This window comes from Petromyzon marinus, chromosome 54, assembly GCF_048934315.1.
Source record: "Petromyzon marinus isolate PM22_M1 ecotype Great Lakes invasive population chromosome 54, UKy_Petmar_22M1.pri1.0, whole genome shotgun sequence".
Lineage (NCBI taxonomy): Eukaryota > Metazoa > Chordata > Hyperoartia > Petromyzontiformes > Petromyzontidae > Petromyzon > Petromyzon marinus.
In genome coordinates, this window is record NC_133720.1 from 9,953,441 (window position 1) to 9,977,800 (window position 24,360).

Consider the following 24,360-nt stretch of genomic DNA (forward strand, 5'->3'; position numbering starts at 1 on the left):
CGGACCGCATTCGTGAACATAAAGCAGACCTTAAACACGGTAGGACCAACACCTCGGCCGTAGCAGATCATTGTTCTAATTCAGTAGGCTCACATGCCATTGACTTTTCCAAGACAGAGGTTCTTTGTAAGCCATCTGGCTTCCATGAGAGATTCGTTCATGAGGCTATCCACATATACAAACACAGAGACAATTTCAACCGAGAAGATGGATTCTATCTTAGCAATCATTGGAAAGATTTGATAAATCATTTCAGTTCTTGATTGATTGTTCACGCTTACAGTGCCTTTCAGACAGCATACATAAAAACAAATTTCGTCTCCCCCCTCCTCTTTTCAAAAAATAGATGGACTCGTCCTGGCAAACTGCCATCGTTGCGCGTGACGCAAACGTTATTTTTATATATATAAATAAATATGCCGTTTTCAAAATAAATTTATGCAAACCGACACACCTGATGATGACCGTTTGAGTTATGGTCGAAACGTCGTGAGAATTTTTTATTGTTTTATATTTATTTTGTTGTTTCTCTTCAACGTGACTTTACCGAAAAAACTAAGAATATGAATTACTGCAGTCACGAAAGCTTTAAATCAAAAGTTACGGCTATTGTTATTGTTCTCATTTATCTCAAGTAAACGCGTTGCCTCCAAGAGAGAAGTCTCCCTCGAAGTTTATACATACAAAGTATGTAATGGCAGAGATTAGGGATTAATAAAGTACAACCATAACCACAATGATATAAACAGAAATCTATGCATTAAATCTTGACTTAAAGCTTTCGTGAATGCTAGGAATTCAAATTATTTGGGTCTTTCGGTAAAGCCACGTAGATAGAAAAAATAATCAAAATAATAATATCACGACGTTTCGATCACAACACAAGCAATTGTCTTCAGGTGAAAAAAGAAGACGATTGCTTGTGAAGATGAAATAACTATTATCAGTAAACAGTGGTGTGTCTTGCCATAATGTTCAGGAATGGATTAATAACCTTTCATGATCTGAATGGCAATTATTATATCGAGAAACATTGACTCATCTCTTGTACTACTGTATACTTCTATCATCTTGTAGTGACATACGACGTCACTACTGTGTCGGGACTGTACGAGCGTAGGGACATGACGTCACTGTGTTGGCTCGGTGCGGGTGCTGTAGGTGGGTGTCAGGGGGGGTCGTGTCAGGCCGTGACACTCTGCGTGAACCCAACAGGACACGTGACCCGATAAAGGGGGGCTAGGGTCCCCATGGGGGAGCTTGGGGGTCACGTGGTTTGGGGGCCCGGACCTTCTCGAAGGATCAAGAAGGGGGGCGTGACCTGGGGCGGAGCCGGCCATGCCGCAGCGGTTATAAGCGGGGCGTGAACAGAGAGCGGGGCTGTTCAACCCGGGATGAAGACGCCATCAGCGGTCTTGGGAGTCTCCGACCTTCGTCCGTGACCAGGCAGCCCGTCACCTGCCCGGATCACGTTGTGTAGTATTCCCCGAGTGTTAGTGAGATTAGGAACGGTGGTCACCACCCTGTGTATATAATGTTCCAGTTGGTTGTTATGCGTTAATAGTGTTGCCTCCAAGTTGAGTGTGCGCCTCAATCGAACCCACTACAATCTGACTGGTACTGATTTTTTCACTGCTCTCAACTTACTTTTCTTCTTTTCTGAGGCAGCCCAAAAACTTACGAATGTCACTGCCACCCTTCCAATTGCTCATGATAACACTCATTGTGAATGTAAGCTAAATGTAATAAAACTGCTTGCACTTTAATCAAAGAAACACATAATCAAAGAAACACATAATCAAAGAAACACATAAGCAAGTACAGCTATACACTATACTATACGAATATGCAATAAATGAAAGCTACTACTGTCGACAAATATGACACGTGCAGCGCAACATACATGATTGACACTGTACTGAAACTTCACGTGGGCTTTCTGACAAATATAACACAATAAAGACATTCACATTAATAGAATACGCCCGTGAGCGCCATTGTTGGTGAATGTGTGGCTAATTAACTTTCCAAGTAATTTACTTAGCTATGTTAGCTAACGTTAGTGATGGTTGATTGATTAGCAATCGCAAATTGGCCCGTTTTCACCAAAAAACGTTTGTTTCCACTCGACAGTGATGTACCCTACGTAACACTCAAATTACATTCTAGTTTTACACTTTTTAATACATTTTAAAGTAATGAAATGGAGAGACAGTACAGTGTTTGACATTGATTGTACCTACCCACAGCAGTCGAGCAACGGCTTCAATATATTGGGGGGGATATTTGTAGCATATTTGAATATTGGAGGGGATGTGTTCCCACCAAAATATATTATAATTACGGCCTTGCTGTACGCGGTACGACCACAACGAACACGTATCGGCGAGTTTACCCGACCCCCCACCTCCCGTACGCCGGCTCCACACCGCAGCTCCTGGGCCCGTGACGCGTCACAGCAAATCGCGCAGCTCGTCGTAGTTGAACATGTTGTTGGCGGTGTCTGACCAGGCGGCGTGCTGCGCGCCATCCATCTCCGTGGCGACTGCGTTGTCGGCCTGCAGGCGGTGGTGCTCCCCGCCAATTTGCTCGCCGCACTCGGGGCACGTTCCTTTCTGCATGGCGCCGCCGCACTCGCCGATAGCGTACACGTGGCCGCGCGGGCACTTGTACCAGTGGCCTGGCTTCAGGCCGATGGCCTTCACGATGGACGCGCGCTCCGAGTCCGAGATGCCGAGGCCGCTCTTGGGTAGCTCCTCCTTGAGGCTCTTGGCGAGCCGGCGCACCTTCTTCTCCTGCTCGGGCCCGAACCTGCGCTTGTTTGTGAGAGCTAGGAGTGCGCACAGCAGAGGGATGGAATGATTGGGCACTCCGGTTAGATCGCTCACGTAGGCGTTCGCGGTTGTGCTGTATGACATATCTCCGGGGTCCTCCGGTATTTTCTTCTGCATTTAGAATCAACTCGGAGGAAAGCATCAGACATCACCACAACACACGGTACAGCTCTGCGTTTCATTCGCAGAGCTGGAATGTAGCCAAATTAAGTCCCATAACCAAACATGTGATTAGCTCTTTTTTATGACAGTAAGGGAAGGTGATGATGATGGCGATGACAACAACAAAGGATAATAAAGTATTAAAGCTTTCGTGACTGCATAAAATTACTCATTGTTTTTTTCGGTAAAGTCACGTATGTAGAAATACAATAAAATTATATTATATATTTTTTGTTTTTTTTGTTTTAATATAATTTTATTGTATTTATAATACGTGACTTTACCGAAAAAAACAATGAGTAACAACAAAGGATGATTGTAACAACTGAGTTGGAAACACGCTCACTTTTCATGATCTCTTCGCTGATCGCAGTCGCTGTGTCGGACACCTTGGCCACGTTACTGGCAACACTCATGCCCGCCTGCACCTTGATGAGGAAGCTCAGACGCAGCGTCTCCGTCCGCAGGTCCTGCAGCTGCTGCTCCGTCAGCCCGGCCGTTTGCTGCTCGCACATCCACTCCACCAGCTCGTCGAGGGCCTCCTTGACCACCTCCTTCCTCTCCGTGCCGATGTTCGACAGCTCTGGCCTCAGCTTGGCGATGTCCGCCAGTAGCATGGCTTTGTTCTCCACAGCGTTTATCTGCAGGAGGTTCAGCTCTTCCGCCAGCAGCGCACTCAGATAATCCGTCGGGATTTTCCACTCGGATTCCGTCGTCCTGTCCCCAAGGAGCAGGTGGCGGAGGTTGAGCATCGCGTGCAGCGGCGACGCGGGCAGCGGTTTGGGGTTCACCTTCGCGAGGATCTCCCGCACGCGGTTCTTCGCCTGCGCGATCTCCTCGTCGCTACCCCACAGCTTGCGCTTCACGGCCTCGATGTCCCCGAGCGTGCGCTTGATGATGTTGCCGTAGCGCAGGTTCCGCCGGATCGGCGTCTTGCACTTGGGGCACTCCTTGAGCTTCACGATAGCGGCCGTCTCTCCGCCGTCGCCCGCGCCCCCGCCGCCGCCGCCGCCGCCGTCGTCGCTCGTCTCCATCCACCGGTCGAGTCCCGTGCCCTCGACGAGGTGCTTGCAGTCCTCCAGCTCGACGAAGCGCGCCGACGGCTCGTCCTCGTTCCCGAAGAAGATCTCGGTGACCTCGGCGGCGTGGCAAATGCGGCACTTGGAGGGGCACGGCTCCCCGCAGTAGCCCACGCACGCGTGGTCGCACGGCAGGCGGCGGCGGCAAGGCTCGTCGCAGCGCGGGCGGTCGCACTCCTCGTGGCACAGCCGCCGGCAAATGTGGTGCTCGCAGCGCCACTCGCACGGCTCGTGGCACGGCATGCACGGCTGGCCACACGGCCGCGCGCACGCGCTGTGCACGCAACGGTTACGGCAGCGCAGCGCGCACGGGGGGCAGCCGCGCGCCGCGCAGGGCTCGGTGCACCGGTGCGAGCAGGGCAGCGAGCGCTCGCACGCTTCCCCGCACGCCGCGTGGCACCGCCCGTTCTTGCACCACCGGCAGTTCCCGCGGCACGCGTGGCCGCACGCCAGCGCCGTCTGGCAGCGCGCGTGGCACGGCTCGGGCTCGTGCCTGCGGCTGCACGGCACCTCGCACTCGTGCCCGCACGCCTGCGTCTCTCTCACCAGCACCAGGCACGAGGCCGGGCAATCCTTGCCGCAGGGAAGGGGGCATGCGTGGCCGCACGCCTGCGGCTTCGGGCACGGCACCAGGCAGGAGAAGTCCGCTGTGTCCACGTGACACGGCACCATCTGCTTGTGCCCGCACGCCGCCATCGTCTTGGCCACGGGCTCGGTGCACTTCCCGCACCGTTTGTTGCAAACCTGGCGGCACCGGTGCCCGAGCTCGCAGATCGTGCGGCTGCACGGCTTCTGGCACTTGAACTTCTTGTGGTCGGTGTCCTCCGTGTGGCAGCTGCGTGTGCACACGTGCCCGCAGTCCAGCCGGAACTCGCACAGCAGCTCGCATCCACCCTCGGATGACCGTGCAAAGTCCTTGGCGGTCACCACCGCCGTCTCGCGCTCCGGGTGGTTTTGGCACCGCAGCGTGAGCGCGGGGCCGATGCGCCCGCCGGCGCGCAGCTCGCCGATCACGCGTTTCCACAGGGGCACCGCCGACAGCATCTTTGCGTTGCCCACGATGAAGAAGCCGATGCGCGCGCGCGACAGCGCCACGCACACGCGGTTGTCAATGTTTAGGAAGCCCGTCTGGCCCTTGGCGTTGCTGCGAACGAGGGACAACAGCACCAGGTCGTTCTCCTCGCCCTGGTACTTGTCCACGACGCACACGTGCACGCCGCCGTAGCGATCGCGCGGCATGCGCTTGCGCAGCGCCAGCAGCTGGCCCGTGTAGGTGGTGAGCACGGTGATGCGCTCCGGCGCGTAGCCCTGCAGCAGCAGGTGCTTGCAGAGCGCGACCACGAAGTCCGCCTCGTGCAGGTTCTGCCGGCTCTTGCTGTCCTTCACCTCCACCTCCGCGTGAGAGTGCTGCACGAAGTACAGGTTCGTGGCGACGCCCTGCCAATAGAGTATTTAGATTACTTTTCTGCATAAATTTAAAGTGATTTGTTGACCTTTCCTATACTTTGCACTCATGCCGTGTTTTTTGCATTGTTTGTTATAAAATTCTGGCCCAATGTCCCTTACTGGGCATCTGTGAAAAAAGAGCTTTATAGCTGATCGGATTTCTCCAGTATAAATACAATATTCTAATTCTCAACAGCGTCAGCAACGTTTGCGATAGATGCAAAACGAATGGAGATGGCCACAGCCACCCGCCGTAAAACCGAAGTGCAACCGTTATGAGACGAACGAGCCTGAGCGACGACACAGTCCAAGTTTTCGTGACGTCATTCGAGACTGCAGAGCAGCCGAGCAAGACCACACACACGCGGTAACTGGCCGTGTGTGTATACGGTAACTGGCCGTGTGTGTATACGGTAACTGGCCGTGTGTGTATACAGTAACTGGCCGTGTGTGTATACGGTAACTGGCCGTGTGTGTATACGGTAATTGGCCGTGTGTGTATACGGTAACTGGCCGTGTGTGTATACGGTAACTGGCCGAGTGTGTATACGGTAACTGGCCGTGTGTGTATACGGTAACTGACCGTGTGTGCATACGGTAACTGGCCGTGTGTGTATACGGTAACTGGCCGTGTGTGTATGCGGTAACTGGCCGTGTGTGTATACGGTAACTGACCGTGTGTGTATGCGGTAACTGGCCGTGTGTGTATACGGTAACTGACCGTGTGTGTATACGGTAACTGACCGTGTGTGTATGCGGTAACTGGCCGTGTGTGTATACGGTAACTGGCCGTGTGTGTATACGGTAACTGACCGTGTGTGTATACGGTAACTGACCGTGTGTGTATACGGTGACTGGTCGTGTGTGTATGCGGTAACTGACCGTGTGTGTATACGGTAACTGACCGTGTGTGTATACGGTAACTGGCCGTGTGTGTATACGGTAACTGGCCGAGTGTGTATACGGTAACTGACAGTGTGTGTATACGGTAACTGGCCGTGTGTGTATACGGTAACTGGCCGAGTGTGTATACGGTAACTGGCTGTGTGTGTATACGGTAACTGGCCGTGTGTGCATACGGTAACTGGCCGTGTGTGTATACGGTAACTGACCGTGTGTGTATACGGTAACTGGCCATGTGTGTATACGGTAACTTACCGAGTGTGTATACGGTAACTGGCCGTGTGTGTATACGGTAACTGACCGTGTGTGTATACGGTAACTGGCCGAGTGTGTATACGGTAACTGGCCGAGTGTGTATACGGTAACTGGCCGTGTGTGTATATGGTAACTTACTGTGTGTGTATGCGGTAACTTACCGTGTGTGTATACGGTAACTGGCCGAGTGTGTATACGGTAACTGGCCGTGTGTGTATACGGTAACTGACCGTGTGTGTATACGGTAACTGGCCGAGTGTGTATACGGTAACTGGCCGAGTGTGTATACGGTAACTGGCCAAGTGTGTATACGGTAACTGGCCGAGTGTGTATGCGGTAACTGGCCGAGTGTGTATACGGTAACTGGCCGAGTGTGTATACGGTAACTGGCCGAGTGTGTATACGGTAACTGGCCGAGTGTGTATACGGTAACTGGCCGAGTGTGTATACGGTAACTGGCCGAGTGTGTATACGGTAACTGGCCGAGTGTGTATACGGTAACTGACAGTGTGTGTATACGGTAACTGGCCGAGTGTGTATACGGTAACTGGCCGAGTGTGTATATGGTAACTGGCCGTGTGTGTATACGGTAACTGGCCGAGTGTGTATACGGTAACTGGCCGAGTGTGTATACGGTAACTGGCCGAGTGTGTATACGGTAACTGGCCGAGTGTGTATACGGTAACTGGCCGAGTGTGTATACGGTAACTGACCGAGTGTGTATACGGTAACTGGCCATGTGTGTATACGGTAACTGACCGAGTGTGTATACGGTAACTGGCCATGTGTGTATACGGTAACTGGCCGAGTGTGTATACGGTAACTGGCCATGTGTGTATACGGTAACTGACCGAGTGTGTATACGGTAACTGGCCATGTGTGTATACGGTAACTGGCCGAGTGTGTATACGGCTTGACTCGGTTCTGAGGGGTGGGGGGGTGTAGAGGTACTGTGCAACTCGGATTTCACGCATGCGCCGCCATCGTGTTGTCTCGCGTACGTAGCTACGAGTGCTCGTTGTAATCGGCACAGACTTTATCGCAAAATATCGTCGCAACCCTTCAACACGACTCATCCAGTCCTCAAGATAAGAGTATAAAAATGATAGGTTAAGGTAAAAAAAATTAAATGCTGTTTAAGAGTCTGCTTTCTTTACACTAAGAATGGTTTTCTGTTCGACTCATTGCTTAAAAATGTCATAAAACGATTTAAAGTGTACAGGGCTGCTCAGAATTGGTTATAAATGTGTACATTGTGTTGTGCAGTATAGTACAGGTAGTGTACATGTGCAGTCCGTATTTTGGTTGCTTTTGCTATGGGGGAAAATGCCCCGTGATTCATCGTTTCGTTATAAGTCGCAACTTTCTGGTCCCTAACCCCAACGTATATCAGGCACCCCCTGTATATAGCTCTGATACTTGTGTAGCGCCGTAGATGGAACGGTACCCCGTACCGTCAGGGGAGGGGCTGCAGTGCCAGCCCTAGAGGGGAGGGGCTGCTGGGGGCTCAGGATCCCAGACAGCTAAGCCCCTCGGCGCCCCCAACGGGGGGGGCTGCGGGGGTTCTGGGATCCCACGCAGCCCTACCCCTCGATGAGCAAAGGGCATAAAAGGGGACCTCCCCAGCCGATCGCGACCAGTTGAAGACCAAAGCCGAAGAGCAGCAGCTAGATAGGACCCTGAGACCCCCTAGCCCCGCTGTCCTTATCAGGGCCGGGACTCTGTGCGGCTCAGCGGTGAGACCCTGGGAACCCCTGGCCCGACGTCCTTGTAAGGGCCGGGTCCAATGGGTCAGTGGTCGGAACTCGCACCCTGGCTAGGGCGAGTTAGAATAGCCTCCCCCTAGGCACCCATAGCCGGAGGACCCTGAGAGTAGTCTTGTGTTAGGGCACGTTAGCCCAGAGGCAGTACCTCCCTAGACAGTAGTGTAGGAGGACCCTGAGTGTAGCCCTGTGTTAGGGCACGTTAGCCCAGAGGCAGTACCCTCCCTAGACAGTGGTGTAGGAGGACCCTGAGTGTAGCCCTGTGTTAGGGCACGTTAGCCCAGAGGCAGTACCTCCCCAGACAGTGGTGTAGGTGGACCCTGAGTGTAGCCCTGTGTTAGGGCACGTTAGCCCAGAGGCAGTACCTCCCTAGACAGTGGTGTAGGTGGACCCTGAGTGTAGCCCTGTGTTAGGGCACGTTAGCTCAGAGGCAGTACCTCCCAAGACAGTAGCTTTAGGAGGACCCTGAGTGTAGCCCTGTGTTAGGGCACATTAGCCCAGAGGCAGTACCTCCCTAGACAGTAGCTGTAGGAGGACAGTAACCCTGAGTCTACTGGGACTGTACTGCCGAGCGAGGTGTTTTAATAAAGTGTTGCCTCCAAGAACCGTCTCCGGCGTCTTCTGAATCCACCGCACTACACTTGCATTGTCTCCATACTGTTCCCCTTTTGGCGTTCTCTGGTCTAACACTGGTGGTGAGACAAGGCCAGAAAGAAAGCTGTTGTCTCTGGTGTAGGCCAATCAGAGAATGTTTTCTTTGCATGTTTTGCCACAAGTACCGTGTGTGGTTAATGCAGACTTGATTCCTTGCAAAAGTTTTCTATTTGGTGTTTTTACGCCTGAACGCCTCCTGTTTTATTGCCAGCAAGGGCAAAAACCTATTCTTATTTTTCATTAAGACAAAACGTGCTGCTGAAATGAACACGACAGGGTCCTGCTATGCACGCCTCTCCCTTGCCATGGACGTGTTTATCTCCTCATAATCCGTCTCTACTTTTATCTCATAATCCGTCTCCACTTCTCAACGCGTCTGCCATCGGTGGACTCGAGGCGCAGGACGTTCCGTGGAGCTCGCAAAGCGCAACCACGGCGCCTTCCTCCGCGACGACCCCCTCTGTAAGAACGGCGGAGATTTCCAGCTCGGGTTATTGTTCATCGACTCTTCATCTACATTCCGGATTCGAGCGCGGGGCCCCGAGGCGTCTCTCCCCCCAGCGCACGGCCCTCACCTTCACGTTCTCATACTCCAGCACGGACGGGTGGTTCTCCAGACGGTCGTAAATGTGTGGCACCAGCAGCTTCGCGATCTCCGGCCGCATGCGGTGCTGTGTGTGCACGCGTGCGTGAGCGTGCAGAAAACACAGAGTCTCGTTACGCACGGCCATCCCTTGCCAAGGACACTTTTCTCTCGGTCGGACCTCACTCGCGTCTGTAATGTGGGGCCGACATTGGGGTAATGTGGGGCCGACGTTGGGGTAATGTTGGGCCGACGTTGGGGTAATGTTGGGCCGAAGTTGGGGTAATGTTGGGCCGACGTTGGGGTAATGTTGGGCCGACGTTGGGGTAATGTGGGGCCGACGTTGGGGTAATGTGGGGCCGACGTTGGGGTAATGTTGGGCCGACATTGGGGTAATGTTGGGCCGATGTTTGGGTAATGTGGGGCCGACGTTGGGGTAATGTTGGGCCGACGTTGGGGTAATGTTGGGCCGACGTTGGGGTAATGTGGGGCCGACGTTGGGGTAATGTTGGGCCGACATTGGGGTAATGTTGGGCCGACGTTTGGGTAATGTGGGGCCGACGTTGGGGTAATGTTGGTCCGACATTGGGGTAATGTTGGGCCGACGTTTGGGTAATGTGGGGCCGACGTTGGGGTAATGTTGGTCCGACATTGCTTCCAACTACCATGCCCCAAACCACACCCCAACGTTGTACATTTACCGGGTGATGATATCACACTGTGCTAACCCTGGAAACGTTGAAGGCAAAAGTTAAGGGCGCAGCTCTGCAATTGCCCGACTCACACCACTGCTGGCAGAAGCGCCTCCACTGGAGGGAGCTCTAGGGGATATCTTGGTCTACTCTTCCAAACTGCCCAGATGTCTTGGAAGAAGTGGGAGTACCCACATTTCACCCCACCTTGATAGGAAACCTGCCGATTGACTAACTGCGATGCCCCTATCTGACAAAACCAACCTCGCCACGTTCGTCAATAACGCTGTGTATGTCCTAACAAATAAAAGTATATAAATGGGGACGTTTCAGGCCATGGCCCTTCTACCCAGCACATAGAGAGGCCAGAGATGTAATTCCTTCAACTCGGTGGACAGAGGTGGAAGGGTTGTGCGGTGGATTTAAGGAACTGGCGCTGTTGTTTCAACTGCCACGCCGGTGACCTCTGGATTCCAAATCCAGCGTGTGAAGGAGGTGGCAATGAAGGCGAGTGGCTCCCACGGTGGCGAGATGTTATCTGCCTCACCTGGTATGCAGGAGTTCGTGGGTTCGATTCCGACCCTGATGCCTACTGTATATTTGGAGTTTGTGTGGCTCTCTCACCGTGGTGGCATGGACTTTTTCTCTGGGTCCTCCAGTTTTTCCCTCCACATTTAGAAGCAACGGGCTTTCACATTATCTGGCTGCTATAAATTTCCACATGATAAGCCATCATTTGTGATAGCCGGGTCGCTTCTGAAAAAGAGCAATACAGCTCAGTGGGCCTTACCTGGCACGATAAAATGAGTTCAGTTTTAGTTCGGAGTGCCGTAACGGCGTGCGGCGGCCGGGTGCGGCGCAGCGCTCACCTGGATGCCAAGCCGGGCGAAGGGGACGCCGTTCTTGACGAGGCGCTCGAAGAGCGACACCTCCAGGTTGTAGTGCTTGGCAAGCTCGTACACGCTGGCGCTCGGCCGCAGCTGCCGGTGGGGCCGGACAACAAATACACGTGGGGGAAGCAACGCAACGCTCGCGATGCACGCAACATACACGCTCGGGCTCACGCGCGCAACACAATATACGCACACGCGCGATATACACACGCACACGATGTATGCATGCACGCGATACACAAACGCACACACATACGCAATAGACACACACACGCTCTCGATATACACACGCATGCACGCGTGCCTCGCGTGGAATCAATGCACGTGTGAACACAATTGTGTTTTCGCAAGCACATTTAATGTGTAGCCCAGATAATCTACCCAGTCAACAGGCGCACCACCCCTGGTAAGGCAATGCCGAAAATGGTGGTGGTGATGCTGACGATGAGATAACGGTGGGGTGATGATGGACACGCTTGATGATGTACACGTTCAGTATGCATCGGTCAAAAGCACTGGCAAACGCAAGGGTGTGTAATAAAACAACAGCCAGAGACAGTGGTTACGATGACGACGACGACGATGAAGCTCGATCTATAATGGTGATGACATTGAAAATGATTATCTCGAAAATGGTGATGATGGTACACGATGAAGATGACGGCGATGGTGAAGATTATAGTGATCAAACGGCAAAGATAAAACCGCGATGACGTGCGACGATGACGAAGATGACAATGATGACAACGGTAACTGGCCAGGAGTTGGTTGGACAGACGGGAGGCTCCGAACAAACCTGCTCCTTCTTCCGTACGGCCGATGTAGATGCAGAGCAACGACTACAATTTCACATTCAGGTGGTCAAGCCAGATAACCGCATCAGGAGCAGCGGAGTGTATCGCTGTGATGTCTCCTTTGTATTTGTGGGCAACAAACCTGCTGATGATCCCCAATGAGGATGAGGTGCTTGCAGGCGCTACTCAGCGTGGTGATGATGTGAGCTTCCAGGACTTCGGCCGCTTCCTCCACGATGACGATCTTGGGCCGCACCTTCTGCAGGATTCCCCGGAACTTGGCGGCCCCTGGGGGGGGACACGGACGACGTGCCGGAGGTCACCGGATGTCGCCGGAGGTCACCAGCGCACTTGCGCCATTCCGCGTAGCGTCACAGTGCACCGTGGCCAAATATAAACTATTTTTTCTTTAATCAGGTAAGGCCCGCTGAGCTACATAGCTCTTTGTTTATAAGCAACCTGGTTATCACAAATGATAGCTCAACGAAGTCGCTTATCGTCATGTAACTTTTATTACGATGCATAATTTAAATTCTTATTGATGTACAGGAATCCATCGCCAACCGCGGTTTCATGTATACATGGTTTATTATACCAATTTACCAATTGCGGCCTGGAAATTTGAGTATCCACAGGTAAGCACGGTGTTAAGGAAGTCACATGACGTGTATATTACGTCATTGCATTCCAGCATGACATCACTGTATTGTGTGACGTCGTCAAAGAAGTACTGTACCGATAAAGTTAGTTTAAGCATGCAGCGAGTGGTGAAGGTGAGAGTGTCACGCCTGTGGCCCGGAGGAAGAAGGGGAGGGTGGGCTGAGCCTCTACTCTTTCTAAACAGCCCCTTTCCCCATCGTCATCACCATCGTTAATAGTAAAGGTACGTAAAGTTAATGTCGTGTTTATTTATGTTATTGTACTGAATTTTATTCAGTGTTTAGTTAATAAACAGGCAACTTAGTTAAGCTATGACGAGTCTGACCTTGGACGTGGTTCCACTAATCCACTATTTCCCACTGGCCCTCTACTTTACCAATCGCTGATTTTCCAGGAACCTAACCCCCTGTGATTGGCGAGGAATTGCTGTCATGTGATACACGTTTTAATGTGTCCATCTGTGTGAAGCGTTCTGTGACAATACAATTGCACATTAAACTTCAACTTTCGATACATGTATGTCTGTTGAACTTCTTTCGCACCGTACGTAGCCAACCGTGCTAATCAGAGGTATGGGGCAAAGACAACAAAACCAAATACAAAAAGCAGTTCTAAAGAAATGAGTTTTCAATCTAGATGATTTAAGAGTGCGTAGCTCCAGTGGCTTCCGAATATCGGAAGGGCCAGCCAAAAGCCGCTGCGAAAATGACCGAAGTTTGCGCGATGGTTTATGCTCCTTGACGAGATCATAAACACGGACAAAGATGAAAGTTTGCGAATGCGGTTGTGCGGAGGGGCCTTGCCTGTCGTGGTCATGCCAATGACAGTGGCCTCCTTCAGGATGCCGTAGTCCTCTTCGTCCCGCACCTCTGACAGTTGGTCCGCCAGCCTCTGGAACCGGTCCTCCTCGGCCGCGATCATGTCCCGGATGCTCGTCTGGTACCTGGTCACCCACAGCCTGCATGGCACGTGCACACAAACACACAAAGATAAAGATCCTCCATATAGCCTGGAGAGACTGTTGGTTTTCCGGTCTTGGATAACGCGCGCTGAGGGATTCACAAGCGGCGGCGCTGTGCTCACACCAGGCCGGGTCTCGCGAGAAGCGGTGGCGCGGTTGCAGCAATCGTCCCCGTTGCATTCCAGTTTCTCACAGAATCCACAATCAGGAATCCGGATGAGCTACGAAGCTCTTCATCACAGGCATGTCCAGATATGGGCGTGTCAGCCAATCCGCCTGCATGCATCAACTAGCTGAGACGAGGTGGAGTTTGCAGCTCCCCAAAGCTGGATCAACGGTCCACCACTGCCAGAACGTCTGACATGGTTTGCGAGCCACCGTGAGATCAATAAGCAGCTGACGCTTTTTATCGTGCCTTCGCATTTGAGTTGTGTTCCCAATTTTTAGACGATTAAAGAAAGAAAAAATGGTTTTAACGAAGGAGACAGCACCGGCAGTCTCGTACCGGTACAAACGCCACCGCTCTGCCATGGTCAGGTGCCAGACGTTCTGGACTTGTCTCTCCTCGTCGTCAGACGTGAAGGCCGACTTTTTCAGCTCGCTTGTCACCATCCTCTTCATGTTCCGCTTGCTCATGGTGCTCTGCACACCACGGGGGAGGAACGCGACGCCGGTTGCTCGTGTTGCTCCGTCACGAGTTCCTCCGTTTGAGCGCTCGGCTCTCCGTCAGAAGGCTGCAGGCTCGACGTCTCGGGTCAAAAGTCTAATTTATGTATTTTTTGTTACCGCCGATTTATCCGGAGAGGGTCACGCCGAGTCGTGAGACTCCTCCTCAGAAGGGTCCTGCCGCTGCCACTACTTTGGGGGTTATTATGTTAGGATGTTTTCAGCTGATTAATAACGAGGTTGTGTTTGTTAGGAAACTGGAGCACCCGGAGAAAACCCACGCCTTGCGCGAGGGGGGGAGGGGCAACGCTCTATCCCCCGATTAGTTAACCTGCTGCACCGCCTTCTCCTGGCGAGCCAGGGTATGGCAACTCAACACTCCCAGCATGTGCTGTGATCCACCAACCCTCACTGCCTTTACCAGTGCGGGTTCACAGCAGACACGTACAGCGTAGCCACCACAGCCCAGACTTGGCCCATTCATCCCTTCCGATCGCTAGATGAGAATCGCTCTGAAGTGACTGGGCGGCTTAGCAGTCAGAGTGCCCAGCCAGCACCAACGAGGCTGCTGGGTTCGAATCCAGGCAGCTGCTTGTGTTCAAACCCAGTCCTACAGGTTCCATATCCTTTATATAACCAGGAGATAAAATCAACTGCTTTTTGTGTTTAGTTTGTTGTCCTTCCCCCGTACCTCCAATTACCATGGTTTTCCACGTATGGCGTGAAAGAAGTTAAATACACGTACAAGTGGAGCGAGTTCCTGGTCTCAGCCCTGTCACAAATGACTGCACTAAAGAATTTGGTTCCGGCTAATTTTTATTAATTATATTATCAACTCTGAGAACTAAAATATCGAATTGTCTGTCATGCGAGGAACCTGCCTCTCATGTGCTGAGCAAGTGTTGCCCTCTACTGTGTGCGGACAAGAGGTCATTGGAATAAGGGATCTCAGATGTAGATCCGTGATAGCCACTTCCATGCGTCGTTCTCTAATGCGAAGGGTCGCGCCGCTCTGCGAGAAATCAAAAGGGATCTTCCTCGTCTCGTGACGTTCAGTACAGACAGAATAAGAGGCAAGTGTGGACACCTGGGGCACCGCAATGGCGCGATGTGAACTACCTCGCCTGATATACAGGCGGTTGTGGGTTCGATCTCAACCATGATTCCTGTATATTTCCATGGTGGTCACGTGGATTTTTCTACAGGTCCTCTAGTTTTTTCCTCGACATTTAGAATCAATGTGCGTCTAGAGTATTTGGCTGCTGCAAATTTCTGCAGGGTGACAAGCAACTCCATTGGGCTATCATTTGTGACATCCAGGTCGCTTCTGAAAAAGAGCAACATAGTTCAGTGGGGCCTTACCTGGTGAAACAAAACGTATTCTTTGGGTCTTTTGGTCATGTATGTGACCCAAAGAATATTAATTCCTGCAGTCACGAAAGCTTTAAGTCAATATTTAAACAAAGGGTAGTTTAAGAGTTTTAGTTTAGACGGACGAGCCGCAGAAAACAAAACAGAGCCGTGGGAGCTGACAAACGAAGGTGGCGGCAGTGCGGAGCGGCAGGAACCCTCACCTGCCACCTGCCCCCCTCCTCCTCCTCCCCATCCTCTCCAGCCCCACGGTCCTCGACGCTGAAGGCGACGAACTCTCGGTGGAGCTCGTTCATCGCGCGGCGCCGCTCCGCAATTTTATCTTGCTGTGCGCGGTCCTCCTCTATCAGGTTCCCCACCAGCTCTTCCTCCAGCTCCAGCTCCTCCTCCAGCTCCTCCTCATCTTGTCCTGGCTGTGCCCCTGCTTGGACGCAGCGCGCACACGGCGAGGTGATGCCGATACAGCTCAGGCCACCGTTTGTCAGCGTTGTAACGCGCGTAGTTGCTTGTCGGTCTCAGAGAGAGATAGAGAATGATTCAGAGACATGGGAAACCACAGACAAGTGGGAAGGCAGCAGCCAGAAATTGGCACCAACAACAACTTCCCCAAGCTCTGCTGTCCTATGTTGCAATATTGTGCTCACTTCATCAATGAGTGATCATTCACATGGGAGGAAATGGGAACACCCGATCGGCGTATAGATTGAAATCAACCGACTTTGCCGCCGTACCCTGGCACATAAGCCAGGAGACGATGAACTCGACGCCCGCGGGCAGGGAGAAAGTTCTTACAAATGCACGTGTGTGTGATCCACCAACGCTCGCTCCGGCCTCCACAGGCCTGGGCCCACACCTCCGTGTAAATCGGAGGTGCGGGGGAAGGAGAACAAATTTAACACAAAAAGCAGTTTAAATAAAATTCGTTTTCAATCTCCATTATTTAAAAGTGCAAAGCTCCAGTGGCTTCTTAACATCGGAACGAGGAGCGTTCCAGACAGCCGCAGGAGTGCATCTGAGAGCGTGCGATGCGGTGACCGTCTTTGGCGAGCCACAAACCTCTGCTGCGAGGATGACCGGAGATTGCGTAACGATGGTTTTTGCTCCTTGACGAGATCAGAAAGTTATTGTGGTTCATTTGTGGCAAGCACCTTGTGTGTATTGAGTGCGACCTGATAACGTGTTTGTTTGGCAACCGGTAGCCAATGCGGGATCGGCGAGCACTGGATGGACACGGTCGGATCCTGCAGTGCCCGTCACGACCACGCCTTGTAGCCTCTCACCTCCGTGCACGCCTGGGAGTTGCTGAGCTCCGATCTCTGAGAATCCGAGGCCGAGCCACTCCATGATGAATGACACGCGCTTGCTTCCCATCACCATCTGCTTCATGGACTGCTGCTCGCGCGCAAACAGGCGTCGTGTCTTCAGCGTGGATTCAAACGACTAAAACTAAACTGTTCGACGATTTTTTTTATTTTACAAAGTAAGAAGGCCTCCTGAGCTATATAGCTTTTTCAGAAGCGACCTGGCCATAAACGATAGCTGTACGAAGCGGCTTATCGTCATGTGGATATTTATAGTGGCCAAATACTCTGAATGCGTGATGTTGATTCACAATGTAGAGTGAAAAGCCGGAGGACCTGCAGAAAAATCCACGGCAACCACTGGGTGAACATGCAAACTCCAAACATAGAGCAGGCGACAGGGTCAGGATGGAACCCACGACCTTCTGCATACCAGGCAAGGCACCCATCCTCAACCCCCAAAGCGATGGGTGTTGCCAGATCTGACATTTTTACCCTCAGATTTAGAGCTGTCATGCAGAGAAAATACCGCGTTAGTGAATTAGCCTCGGGGTGAATTCTCCCCACCTTACATTAGAAAGGTGATGCAGATCAAGCCAAACAACCGATCACTTTATTCCTCAGCCTAAACACTCTACCAACCACCACACCTCTGGAACAATCTCCCCGAAGCAATCTGCACACTCAACGCCATCGCTATATTCAGGTCACAACTCAACATCACATTTCCTTGCACTGGCATAGAACAACACACATTAATATGATGGCGCTGTGAGTGGTAGATCTGTGCCACTCAAAGCGCCATCAAATTGACTTCACTTCAGTTGATCATCCGATTAGCACGGTTGGCTACATGCGGTGGCGAAAGAAGTTTAAAATACACATGTACATTGACGTTTGTCCTTAACATTGCCTGCCATTAAGAGTAGACAAAGTCCAGACGCAATCGCAAGAGAGATTGCGAGGCCACAAAGAGAGGGACCGTCGCTCGAATCGTAAGCAACAACTCACCTTCACGACCTGCTCCAGCTGCTCCCAGTGCTCTCTGTCGACATGGCTCATCAGCGCCGAGTCTCTGAGGATGCCCAAGTGAGCGGCCATCAGCTGCGCCGTCTTCTGCTCCAGTATCTCCTGGCATTGGGTCATCTCGGTCTTCACCTGCATGGGGGAGGGGGGGGGGGGGTGGAGTGGCGGGCAGAGCGGTCACGCCCTCCGCATACACCTAGCCTGGCACACACACACCGAGACCTGCGAGACCACCCATCCCCCCCCCCTCCCCGAATGGAAGTTGAAAAGGAAAGCCCGCGCGACCCACGGCAACAAAAAAAACAAAATGGCTCTCATCCCGCCGACGCAAACTTTGGAGGCAAGTGCTGGGCCGCGGGATGCCACGAAGGAGAGCGGGGACTCGCGGGCGTGCACGGCCACTCCTGGCACCGCCGCGCCATCGCTATTCCCTCGTTATTCGCGAGGGATGCGTTACGGAGATACGTTCGTGATGAGCAAATTTTGCAGATCATGATCTTGGCATAAATACATAAATAATCTTTCGCACTTCATCTCATCACTTTCTCGCATCACATTCTCTCTCATCGCCTTATCTTACCACTTTATCCTATCACTTTATCTCTTCACTTTATCTCTCGTCGCGTATTTCTCCCTCTCCCTCGATGCCGTTGTGTAGAGTTCCAGATGCGATTCGCGGATAACCGAAATCGCGGATAGCAGGTTCGTGAATAACGCGGGAATACTCATGTTATCTCTTGCTCGGGTTCGAGTCTTCCAAGTTTGTGTTGGGAAGTCTTCCTCCAATTTGTCCAACACCACTTTACACCACCGTTCAGTTCACGTCGGATCACCATTGACCCGCCGATATCGTGAGAAAAAGAGCTTCGGAGCTCAATGGATTCCTCCCGTCTAAATAAAGATTCCAATTCTGATCGTCACGAGGAGCTACTATTAAACTTGAAAACAATGTTTTTACCAGGTAAGGCCCACTGAGCTATACAGCTCTTCTTCAGAAGCGACCTGGCCACAAATGATAGTTCAACGAAGAGGCTTATCACGTGGAAATTTATAGCAGCCAAATACTTGCACGCCGATTCTAAATGTGGACGGGAAAACCGGAGGACTCGGAGAAAAATCCACGTGACCACGGGGAGAAAGACACCGCAAAACTCCAAATATACAGCAGGCGTCAAGGTCGGGATTGAACCCACGACCTCCTGTATACCAGACGAGGTAGTTAAGATCTCGCCACCGCGATGCCCTTAGTTACAGTGGCCATCACGGTTTCCCTGAGAAAGGGTGAGGGATGGACCAGTGGGCCACAGAGTCCGAATCCCCAATCCCCACGGTGGCGCCGGCTCAACCCCCCGCCTCGACACGGCCATCGCGAACTCCCATCGGCTTCGGGGCTCGCCAGGGGAAGCTGAGACCTCGTAGAAGAGTCTGCGGAGGTACGCCGGATTGTTGTCGCGGTGCTTCATGCGCAGCTTCCTCAGCGTGCAGCTCTCCAGGGAATCTCGTGAGCAGCGGCCGCCCACTCGCACCACGTTGTCCGTGGAGACCATCTTTGTGATTCCTGGGACGGGGCACAAAAACAAGTGACCAATATTACTCATTATTCATAATAAAGGGTTTTTTTGGAGTTGGATATCGTAAACATGAATGTGTCGAGTAAGGAGTTGTCACGTTAACCAAACGTGGTAATCGGTTACTACTCTAGCACACTTGGTCATGAGCATGAATCGAACTCAGGTTCGGGTCGCAGGGTTCGTGGTGCAGTGCGCTAACCGCTGCGCCAAACACACACATGCACACGCACGATCAAACAACCCCCATTGAGCTCGCTCAGAGCGAGGAATAGACAAAATAACAAATCGCCATGGGCCTCAATATCACAATGGTAATATTTGTTCCGTTTATGAGGGCCTTCCCACGAACCATTCTACCCCGGACCCCAGGAACCTCTGGGAGGGGGGGGGGGCCCTGACCCCCGTGGAACGACGAGACGTGGGGAGGCGTTCATCCAGCGGGAAAAGTTGCAACAGGCGGTCGATGCTCCATTCGTCCTGTTACGATCGCGCGCGAGAGAGATGTCACCTTCGAGGAACTGGTCCAGGGCATGGTTGGTGTAGCAGACGACCAAGATGGGACCCGGGTCAACTTGGTTCCACGCAGCCGTGTTGTTCAGCAGCAGCTCGGAAATCTTGAGGCCCACGTAGGTCTTTCCTGCAACCATCGCAGCAACGGAGAGGTGGATGAATAAATTAGGTTAACAAAATGAACATTTACTAATAGGGTTCTTCCCCTTTTTTCTGGCAACAAAACTGACACCTTTGGCAAGGAATCATGTTAACATTAACCACAATACTTGCAGTCAAATGCAAAAAAAACAATACTCTGATAATGGTGTGGACCAATCAGTTTCAAGGACAATGCATAAATGATCAGAGTATTGTTTTTTGTTTGCATTTGACTGCAAGTATTGTGGTTAATGTGAACATGATTCCTTGCAAAAGGTGTCAGTTTTGTTTCCAGAAGAAAGGGGAAAAACCCTATTAGTATATTTTGGTACTGGCAAAGGACGCCTCATGATGTAAAAATGAACATTTAATTAACTGAGACCTCGCTAATGCAGCCCTGCAACTGCAGAAGGGTCTCCGTCAGAGGGAGCTGTACAGCACCTCTCTACATGCTATTTTGGCTTACTCTTCCACGCTAAACAAAGGTCTTGGAAGAGATCGGAGTTACCCACACTCTACTCCCCGGCAGGTCTCGTGTAGTGGACCATGACATTGATAGTGAGGATCCTGAAATGATGGTTTTCATTATGACGATGACAACAAAGATGATATCTATGGGACCTTCTTTGGCAGTATCAAAATGATCAAAAAATACGAATAGGTTTAATCCTTTCTGTTCAAACACCAAATACAGTACGACTCTCGATTATTCGTGCTAATGACGGGGAGGACGGCAGCGAATAAATAAAAATCGCGGATAATCCAAAAATATAGACATTTTCCGCAGATCTCTATGCCAAAAAACCACCGATATAGGGTATAAATTAAAACTCACTAATTAAATGAACAGATAAATCACTCAAAATGAAGTACAACTGATGATTGCTTGTTACTCTTTCGATTTAGAACGAATCCCAACGATCGATGCGCATGCTCAGTGATAACAGCACTTTACTGCTCCCGCCCAGCAGAAAAGTGGATGACAGCAGAGCCACGCCAATCAAAATCAATAAAACCCCGCCCACTGTTGTAAATATATGCAACTACTGTACTGTAGGGGCGATTACGTTGCTTTCAGATTAACCGGAGCAACATATTTGTTTGGTTTAAGCACGTGACTTGCAATAAACATTTCCAAGAATAACAATGTATAATTGATTTGAGATGATTAATTTGGGCTTTCAGGAAAATCCGTGAGTTATTAATTTATGTAAAAATCTACTGCAGATATCTTTTTGCAAGGTATCAAGTATGCATTGAATTTTGATTTAAAGCTTTCGTGACTGCAGTAATTCATATTCTTAGTTTTTTCGGTAAAGTCACATTGAAGAGAAACAACAAAATAATAAAATATATATAAAACAATAAAAAATTCTCACGACGTTTCGACCATAACTCAAACGGTCATCTTCAGATGACCGTTTTTCGACCATAACTCAAACGGTCATCTTCAGATGACCGTTTGAGTTATGGTCGAAACGTCGTGAGAATTTTTTGTTTTATATATATTTTATTATTTTGTTGTTTCTCTTCAACGTGACTTTACCGGAAAAAAACTAAGAATATAAGTATGCATTGGTTCATGATGAGCCACAACATTTACAGTTTCAAACTGTAAATGTTGTGGATTCACTCTTCAACACACCGGTGGGCTAAAGTAGTGAACTAATTGTCTTTTGTCAACGTGACACTTTTTTGCTGATTGGCCGTGTCGGGTGGTGGAGGGTTACGACACATTTATAAATAACGCGATCTAACCTAAAAACCTTTATTATGAATAATATTGGTCGCGAAAGCCTAAGTGTTAAACCAAAGTGTCTCTTGTAAGAGTCGGTGGTTCTTCATTTTCAGTTGACTGGGCTGAGGAGTGGCTATGCGCCAAGAGCTGGATGGCTTTATGAGTGGTTTGGAGGTCCTGTTGGAACCTGGCGGACCCCGACCCAACCCTCACAATGATCACAATGATGACAACGAAGACGATGAGCACACACGCATGTACCAGTGCCGGGCGGTCCCTGGATGATGGAGAGCTCCTGGGTAACGGCGACCACCAGGGCCTTCATCTGAGACTCATCGAGCCCCATTTCCTCCTTGGCGGGCCAGCGCTTGGGCCGCAGAGCGGGGGCCATGACCTGCGCCTTGGCTGTCGCGTGGCGATCCAGCAGCAGGCACGAGAAGTCGTAGCTGGGGCTCTTCGCCAGCTGCGGATCCCTAAGATACCGGGGCGGCTCCACCACCTTCTCGCAGTCCACCAGGTAGCGGCCGAAGGGCAGCTCATTCTCGTCCACCTCCTTGAGGCCCTCCAGGACGTAGCGGAACGCCTCGAAGTACGACGTGCTCTCGGCCATGAGGAAGCACTCGCGTGGCCCAATGGCGCGCAGCAACCCCCTGCTCTCGGGCGCGAACGCCACGCAGATGAAGCCCCTGCGCAGGTCCTCAGTGGAGCGCTCGGCCACCGTGGCAAAGAGCATGGTGGCGAAGTCGTCGCTCGACAGGCACACAAGCGAGCCGAACAGTAGCCGCTTGGAGTTCTCCCAGCGCACGTTGCGCAGCGCCGCCACGTCAAAACGCACACTGTGTACCAGGCCCTGCGGCGTGCAGATGGGCGCCACCACGCTCGCGCCCGGGTACACGCGCACGTCGTTGAAGCGGGCGTGGAGGGCATGCGCACCGCCCACGGTCGTCGCGCCCAGCACCTCCGCGATGCCCTCACGCAGCGGCCTCATGAAGTCCTCACGCAACAGCCGGAACTGCACATCCAGGTAGGTGGCCGCGTCCGGGTAGCGTCCGCACACGATGTTGGGCCGCACGAAGGGCTTGCGGTCGGGGCGGATGTCGGCATACGACGGGTAGAGTGGCAGCTCACGGAAGTTCTCGGGCGGATGCGAGTTCGGGCCATGCGCTTTGGCCAAGCCATCGCGTCGCCGCTCCCGCCGCTCCTGCACCTGCCGCTGCAGGTCCCGCAGCCGCCCCTCGGCATCCTCCAGGGAGCGATCGCCGCCATGGCACAGCGCAGTCACGGTGGCGTTGAGCACCGTGAGCAGCAACGACGCCTCAGCGATGGAGCTGCTGGGGAAGACGGCGAGCAGCGCGCTGGCTATGTCCAGCATGGAGGAGACCAGCACCGGGTAGAGGGCGGTGCGCGCGGGTGAGCTCTCTTCCTGCATGGAGGTGATGAAAATGGGCAGCACGAGCTTCAAGAACTTGGAGTCCTTCACGAGTCCCACGAGGCAAAAGTGGCTCTGTCGGTTGGTTTTGGACGTGCTGGCCCTGCCGACGACCCTGATAAGCAGCTCCAGCAAATCCTTCCGGATGACCTCCAACTTGAGCAGCGGCCTCAGGCCTGAGCGTGGCGTGCTCAGGCGCAGTGCAATCTCCCCAGGCTCTGCCTCCAGAAAGGCTTCCAGGGCCTTGAAGCCTATGGGACGCTCTTCCTCCAGCTCGGCCCGCAGCTCTCGCGGCACGGACGAGCTGTTCCGCCGACCCCTACCGTTGCTTTCTCCGCGCTGGACGTGCGACCCTCCGCGCCTAGGCTGGCTGCCGGCCCGCCCCCTAACAAGATCCAGCTCAGCTCGGCCCTCCGGACGTTGCGGCCGGCCCTCCCGGACCTCGGCGGCTTCACGGCACCCTCTGCCCCTGCCCCGGCCGCCGCCGCCTCTCGGTTTGCAGGCGCCTCTCCCGTAGGGGGCCCTTCTGTTCTGACCGCGCCAGCACGCCAAGCCGGCGTCGTTCCCGGGTGGCCCACCGTCCTGCCTCCTCGTCCCGCTCACGGGCCGCGTGGCCAGGGGAAGGTCAACCATGCTGCGTATCCCCACGTGGCCGCTGAGCCTGCGGCAATCTGCCGTTCTGGCCGCTACAAAGGGCAACACAAAGGGGGTAGATGGGGGACATTGACCGTCGCAGAGGCCACGTTTTACTAAAGTCAATTTCTTAAACTGTAAGTCGGCCCGGGCATAAATGATGGCGCATTCGTTACCAGAATACATTTACCGAGTTTGGCGCAGTCCAGCTAACATGCCCTCAAATAGCGGGGACTCCGTAACAGATTCATAAGAACTTGCTCAGAGGGTTTTCTTGATCATTATTAATATTATC

The 24,360-nt window shown here is 52.3% G+C and overlaps 1 protein-coding gene across 5 annotated transcripts in view; it reads right to left on the minus strand.

Annotated features, from left to right (window-relative positions):
- Nucleotides 1-1,741: 1,741 nt before the first annotated feature.
- The window catches only part of LOC116954184 (NFX1-type zinc finger-containing protein 1-like), a 70,366-nt gene continuing 47,747 nt past the window's right edge, over nt 1,742-24,360 (minus strand). For 4 of the 5 annotated variants that reach the window (XM_032974681.2, XM_032974683.2, XM_032974682.2 and 1 more), the window contains 13 exons: nt 22,265-24,118; nt 20,123-20,251; nt 19,456-19,601; nt 18,029-18,175; nt 16,997-17,108; nt 15,920-16,140; nt 14,185-14,321; nt 13,522-13,676; nt 12,201-12,346; nt 11,241-11,351; nt 9,672-9,767; nt 3,343-5,512; nt 1,742-2,830 (listed from right to left, as the gene is read on the minus strand). In XM_032974681.2, the coding sequence (XP_032830572.2) occupies nt 2,454-2,830; nt 3,343-5,512; nt 9,672-9,767; nt 11,241-11,351; nt 12,201-12,346; nt 13,522-13,676; nt 14,185-14,321; nt 15,920-16,140; nt 16,997-17,108; nt 18,029-18,175; nt 19,456-19,601; nt 20,123-20,251; nt 22,265-24,118 (5,801 nt within the window). In that variant the 3' untranslated portion in view covers nt 1,742-2,453. The remainder of the gene's footprint in view (nt 2,831-3,342; nt 5,513-9,671; nt 9,768-11,240; nt 11,352-12,200; nt 12,347-13,521; nt 13,677-14,184; nt 14,322-15,919; nt 16,141-16,996; nt 17,109-18,028; nt 18,176-19,455; nt 19,602-20,122; nt 20,252-22,264; nt 24,119-24,360) is intronic. The other variant, XM_076052169.1, reaches the window with a different exon arrangement.